A 7,131-nucleotide genomic window follows, 5' to 3' on the forward strand; every position below is an offset into this window, starting at 1 on the left:
TCCCACCTGCTCGACACCACACCTCTGACTGAATTGCGCAGGTCAACTAGGGTGTGGACACGCCCTGGTCACCTGAGAGACTCTATGCTAATGTCCACCCCAAGTGACTTCTGGGAGGGGAGGAGTGTTATGTTTGTAGATTTGGGCGGGCAGTTTGAATTAACTGACCGTCAGCTGATTGGCTGACCACCACAGCTGCAAGGTATATAAAGGGAGCTGTTTCCCCTGGTCAGTTGCTGGGTTCTCACCCTACAATAAAGAGCTGTTGTCGCTCACTGCCTGGCTTGCTGCGTCCTCATTCACCCAACATAACATCTACCATTACCCTCATCCCACTCCTGCCAGAGATCATAAAAATGCTGCTTCCATCCAATAGTCAGACCTGAATCCCAACAGAAAAGGGTTAGATAATTTGTTTCATCCAGGAACCTCTATAGGTGCCCAACAACCTTTCCAAAAAAGGAAAGATTAAAGACAGGACAACAATTACTCAATAGGGTGGAATCCAGCAATGGCCTCTTCAGAAGAGGGCAGTCCAGAGCCTTCTTAAAAAGTTGGGCACTAGCCCCTCCTGCAAAGAAGCATTAATCACAAGAACCCACTCATATATCACCTCCTGAGAGGCTTTCACAAGCCAGGAAGGACAGGGATCTAAAACACAAGTGATTGCATTCACACATCCTAGGATTCTATTCACTTCCTCAAGAGCAACAGAAACACTATTCCCAGATAACTGGGCAAGCACCTGCCCCAGACCTCTGCACCGGATCAATAGTCACACTGACATCTAACTGGGAATGAATTGTGTGATTTTGTCTTCCAGAAAAATCAGCAAATGCTTCAGTGTGCTACTGCAGGTAGATGACTGTATCCTCCTTCCCCAGAAGGAAGCAGGTCACTTTACAGAGAGTCATTGTGCAATTATCTGCAGATGCAATTAGTGTAGAGAAGCAGTTAGGCTTTGCCACCTGAATCACCATGAGGTAGGGTTTAATAGCAGCTCTTACCTGTGTTTAGTTGATTTTCACAACATATTCCTGCATTGTGAAAGTGCTTTTACTTGATTTACATTTTTTTTGCTCATTCACTACTGGGATTTTGTATTTCATTAATTTGCAAAAAGTCTGGAGCTTTTTTTAAATCATCTAACTTTGGATTGAAATATTCAGAAAATATTTTCCCTTTTTCTGTATTTTCTAAGGGATTTTACTTCAATGTTTCTTGTTTCCTGTTTTTGAAAAAGTCTCTTATCTTCCTAGCAACAATGTATCTGATTACAGATGAGGAAAGGTGGTTGACATCTGAAAAAAGACCATTTGGAAATATGCAATCCCCATTTCAAAGCTTTTTTAAAGAAGTTTGATGAAATGAGAATGGCTGCAGAAAATATTCAGATGCGTGTAACTACAAATAAATCAGATACACAAAAGGAATGCAATCTGAAAGTAGCAGATTCACTGGAAAGAAATATGGGCTTTATAGATTTAGAACTAACTGAGATGATTGCACATGCCTCCTTGAAGTTCAAGCCTGCATTATTTTACAATAGCAGAAAACTGACTCAGTGGATAAGTGATAAATTGATTTTCTTTAGAGGACTGAGAGATTGGGGGATGGATTTATCACACTTAACTGGAAAACAAATATTTCTGGACTTTTTTGGAATGATGGACCGACTTTGGACATTGGACCTATTACAGTATATCTAACCAAACAACAATTGATATGAGTTAGTATTAAGAAACAAACGTGAATATTTGATTAAGGACAAATCAGTGTTCACTCTTGGGATGTTTTGGAATAGATAAGAAACCATGATAATAGGACAATAGATAAATTTTCTATGAGTTGTTTACAGTAATAGTAACAGTTTATTAACTGGAGGTTTTGAAATTTAACCTTGCCTTTTTATTATTATTATTCTTCCTGTTAACTGTTTTGTTCTTAATATACTAGATAGATAACAGATTAATAACTTGCAAACAGAATTAGTAATTTAAATTTTGGGGGGCCTGTTTTGCAAGGAGTGGGAAACTAATATTATTGTATACTGTATACATTGTATTCATTAATGTATTCAACTAGACGATAATATGTGTATAGTTTTTTTAATGCACTTTTTAATGTCGTTTGCTTTGTGTGTTTTTTTCTTTGTTTCTTTAAAAAAAACTTTGGAGTTTTGTATTTTAACTTTTTTTGAATAAGATAAAAATAGACTTTTAAAAAAGGAGTGGGAGGTCCAGCTCATGGCCCCTGCTTTTCAGGGTTCTGAAGTTTGGTATTTTTTCCACCTCTGTATAATATGTATACATGAATCTATTGGATAATGGGATGAGATATCATCAGTATGCTGATAATACTCAGCTGTATGGGGTCAGTTTGGTGATGCTGTAACTTCCCTCTCATGGTGACTGGAGATTGTTAAGGGTTGGCTGAGAAGCAATGAACTGAAACTGAACCCTGGCAAGATACAATGGCTCTGGAGTTGGGGCTCTTTGGTTCATGTAGAATTGCCATCCCAGCCAAGCCAATACATAATCTGGAGGTTCTCCTGGACTTGTGATTCCTGCTTGAGGAGCAGGTGGCAATCATGATCAGGAAGGCTTTTGCACAATTGTGGGTTGTGCATCAGTTCACCCTTTCCTGGACCAGCAGGCCCTACTTATAGTCACTCATGGTCTAATCATCTCTCCCCTTGACCGTTGCAATGTGTTCTACATGGGCTGCCCTTTAAAAGTATTCAGAAACTTCAGTTGGTTCAAAATGCAGCAGCCTGCGTTGTTTTGTGTCTAGATTGCACACATGTTAGCTATCATGCAGGAGGTGCATTGGTTGCTGATTTGTTTCTGGTGCTGGTTATCACCTTTAAAATACTACATGACTTGGGGCCAGGTTATTGAAGGACTGTCTTTTCCCAGTTATATCTACCCAACCCACCAGGTCAGGAAGGCATGGGATATTACAGATCCCCTCCATTAAGGAGATCCTCCAAGTGAGACCACTAAGAAGGGTCTTTTTCATGGTGGCTCCCTCTCTGTGGGACATCATCCCCATGGAAATAAGATTGGCCTCCATCTTTATACTTTTCAAAAGTCCGAAGATAATTTTGCCAGTGGGCATGTGGAGCCCAAATTGATATAGAGCCTATGAAGTGATTTGAATAAATATTATTGTCAGGGAATTGGGGTTGAATTGGGTTTTGTATTAGGGTTTTTTTTCCTGTAAGCTGCACAGAATCACAATGAAAGAGTTGGTGACCATATACATTTTTTTAAATAAATACCAAGCTCAAGATACTATTTTGTACCTTCTAAAAGCAAAATGCTTTAGGCCTTCTTATCATGGGAATATTTTATTTATATAGATTTCCATTATATCTAAGAACATGGAAGACCATATTTATCAGACTATCTCATTGTTGATCCAAAATTGATAGATTCATTATCATAATTTTTCCTTTTTTTGTATATATTTTTATTAAAGTTTTTACATAAATAACAGTTAAACATGAAAGCATATAAAGAAAAGTTAAAAAGAAAATAAAGAAAAGAAAAGGTACAAAAAGAAAATACAATTAGAGAAAAAGGAAAAAAAAGTAGAAATAGCTTCCAGTCTTCTTTGCAGTATATAAGCTACCAGTATCTCTCCTTCCTCATTAAGGTTAGATTACAGATTCCTTCTGTCCTATAGTCAAACTTTTCAAATTAGAATATACAAATTCACCATTTCACATTTTTTTCATTTTAGCAAAAAGTCCATAAAATGTTTCCATAGAATTATCACTCTCAGGACTCATAATGGGGATAGTAATAACTCCACTAGAAACTATAGTTTTTCTATACTTACTACCAAAAGTGTGGATAGGCCTCCGCCACTCTCTGATACATATATTACTTAAAATCATTTAAGTGGAATTAATGCAATGTAATAGATTAGGACTGAGAACATTTCAGTTCATTCTCATCTTTTGAAGTTATCTGAGTAACTTTGGGCCAGTCAGCCCTCTCTCTTAACCCAATCTATTACACAAAGTTATTATTGTGAGGTAAAATTAGAGGAGGCAATATTGTATATCATGCCTTGAGCTCATGGTAAAAAAATGGGATCAAAAATAAAATAAACAGTGAAAGTGAAGGAAGTAGGTAGTCCTTTAAAACACATGCTCTAATTTGTAATCTATGTGTTAATCTTTAAATCAATCCAGTGCTCTCTCAGGATTTTAACATGGCCCACACTTTGAAAAGACAAAAAATGTGGTCCAAAATTTTTTTATTGGAGTCCGTTTAATCTATTTAAACTTTGGCAGCTCTAAATCTCACTTCCTGGCTGTGGAGCTGATGTTAAATGCCATAGATGTTTCCTACATATTTCTTTCTGATTTTCCTCTCCCCAGTCTTTAGTTCTGAATGCTTTGGACATCCAATCTGACTGGACTTCAGTTTTATTTGAGCCATGACAGTGCCATCACCCTCTCAAGCTTGCACACAATGGTATATTAATAGTAAACAGAAGCTTATAAGGAATAAGAATAATATAGTGAAGCACTATGAAATTTTACATAAATGCATATTATAACTATTCTAATATTACCACTGATAATATTAACTCTAATATTATTATTAACTCTAATAATACACTGACTTCTTATGTGCAATATCTTATTGCTCAGAAATCTTGTTTACATAACATTTTTCTATTTTTATTTTCCAGGATTTGGCAGAACTACACCAACTACCAGAACAGGCAAACTTTTTCTGATATTTTATGGCCTTATTGGCTGTGCAGCGACCATCTTGTTCTTCAACTTATTCCTGGAGCGCCTGATCACAGTCATAGGAAGTGTTATGAAGACTTACCATAAGAGGAAGCTAAAACGAAAACTTCCTAAAGATGTCCAGCAGGCTGGGATTGATGAAGTAGATAACTTAGCTGGATGGAAGCCCTCTGTGTATCATGTCATGCTTATCTTGTGTTTGGTATCAGTCATTGTTTCCTGTAGTGCCTCTGCTATGTTCTCGGCAACAGAAGGATGGAGTTACTCTGATTCCCTTTATTATTGCTTTGTGGCCTTCAGTACTATTGGTTTTGGTGACATGTTGAGTGGTTGGAATCCATACTACAGATATCAACACCTATATCGGTTTGGCAACAGTGTTGTTATACTTATAGGAATATGTTTTATCTATTCTTTATTTAATGTGATCGCCATTGTTATCAAACAGTTCTTAAACTGGATATTAAAGAAAATGGGCAGCACATGTCGTAAGTGCCGAAGAAAACTCTTGAGATCACAGAAAAATGTTGTGATGCCAGGGACTGTGTGGAGACAGCGCAACGTATCAATTGAATCAGATGGTGTCCTTGACAGTGAGTCAGAAGGACGCAGAGTATCTGGTGAAATGTCCATGAAAGACCTCTTAGCTGCTAACAAAGTATCACTTGCTGCCATCCAAAAACAATTGGCTGAAATTCCTCATCGCAGATCACCAGTGCCAAATGGATTTGCAGGTGGAGTAGGTGCTTTGGGAATTGTGAGCAATAGGGTGGCAGAGACAAGAACTGATAGGTAAACATTAACACTGGAATATGTCAGTAAGTATAAGAAGATAAAGATCAAATCACAAAGACAGCTAACTGAACAAGTTGATTTTCAGAAAGACAAGCCCTAGTTTTGTTGCTGGCAGTTAGTTATGTGTTGCATTTTGCACATAATGGTCTGTTCTTGCTCAATAGCCCCTGCTGAAGACGATTCAATGGTATCATTTCATGTAGCCACAATTAAAAGTTTCAGCAGTATGTGTCAAAAGCATGAGAAAGTAAACAAAACACCCAATAGACTAAATTTGCTTCATTAGTAATTTAATCTTGGAAACTGCTGTTTAAACAAGTGTTGGTGTGAAAAAGACATCCCCTTGAGCCAGTATGGGACCATTGAAATAGCTGCTGTCATTGACTGCTTACCCTGTTTGTCATCCTTCTTTTGATTAACTGCTAATCTGTAGCCTAAAGTTCCAGGATGACAATCAAGAAAGTTGTACAGCAGACTAGAAGTCCCTATGTCAAATGTTTTTACATTAGATGGCATGTACAAACCACCGTTTTCTCTGTATCAGTCAAAAGACTACTCATGGGGTCATTCATTTCAGCTAAAAAAATAATTGTTCAAAAAGCTAAGCTATTCTTTTAATTTATGACATATGTACATACATATACATACATATATACACATATACATACATGACTATAAATACACACACACACACACACTAATTCTAATCCAGAGATGCTGTGCATCAGAAAGTACACCACAAAAGAATTCAGTAGTTGTGTCAGGAGGTAAAGTCAAGAATCAGACAAATCAGAATGAGTCTAATGAATGCTCAGAAGCAAACATTTGCTTTTGAATTTATAGGTGAAAAGTTCTTCACTGCTTATTCAGAGATTTGTTGCAGACGATCTTCATCTTCCAGGATTATTTATCATTTCTGCACACATCAGAATTCTGCACTGTGTAATATGTTTGCAAGAGTTAATTATTAGATTGATATGGAATGGCATGTTAGTGCATAAAACCTTTGTTTTGCCCATATTATCAGGACCAAGTATATATTTCTAATGGCAAAGTTCTTCCACTAGAAATAGTGAAATAAAATTAGGTGAAACTCATTAGAACCATAAAACATCTTAGCTTTCAAAATGTATCTTCTAATCTCCAGTTCCAAAACCATTTTTTTTATTATTATTATTATTATTCATGAGCTGAACTCTGGAAATGTTGCTACCCAACAGCTACTGTCTGCAATTGGGCACTTTCTCTTCTGGATGTTTTGTTTTAAGAAAACGTTTTATGACATTTTGTATTACTTCATAAACTATGATAATGGTTATGTCATAAAATATTTTATAAACTTTGCTAAATTTCAATTCCATGGGAATCATGGGCCCCATATTTTTGATGCATTCTGCAATTTGAGGTATCCTAAGTGAATTTGAAAAGTAAATTATGAAGGGTAAGTAAATTCAGTACTGAATTAATTTAAGGAACAACATGTCAAAAGCTTATCGGGTATCTATCCATGGACATGAAATGCTGGGCAAGTATCATTTTAACATACAAGTATCTATATTCTC

At 36.5% G+C, this 7,131-nt stretch overlaps 1 protein-coding gene across 1 annotated transcript in view; it reads left to right on the top strand.

Annotated features, from left to right (window-relative positions):
• Positions 1 to 5,570, top strand: part of KCNK13 (potassium two pore domain channel subfamily K member 13) — a 28,159-nt gene extending 22,589 nt beyond the window's left edge. The window contains exon 2 of the mRNA XM_070931491.1: positions 4,711 to 5,570. Coding sequence (XP_070787592.1) covers positions 4,711 to 5,570 — 860 coding nt within the window. The remainder of the gene's footprint in view (positions 1 to 4,710) is intronic.
• Positions 5,571 to 7,131: the final 1,561 nt, after the last annotated feature.

Source organism: Pituophis catenifer, unplaced genomic scaffold, assembly GCF_029215685.1.
Source record: "Pituophis catenifer annectens isolate HBS135680 unplaced genomic scaffold, rPitCat1.0.hap2 SCAF_1, whole genome shotgun sequence".
NCBI classification, from domain to species: domain Eukaryota; kingdom Metazoa; phylum Chordata; class Lepidosauria; order Squamata; family Colubridae; genus Pituophis; species Pituophis catenifer.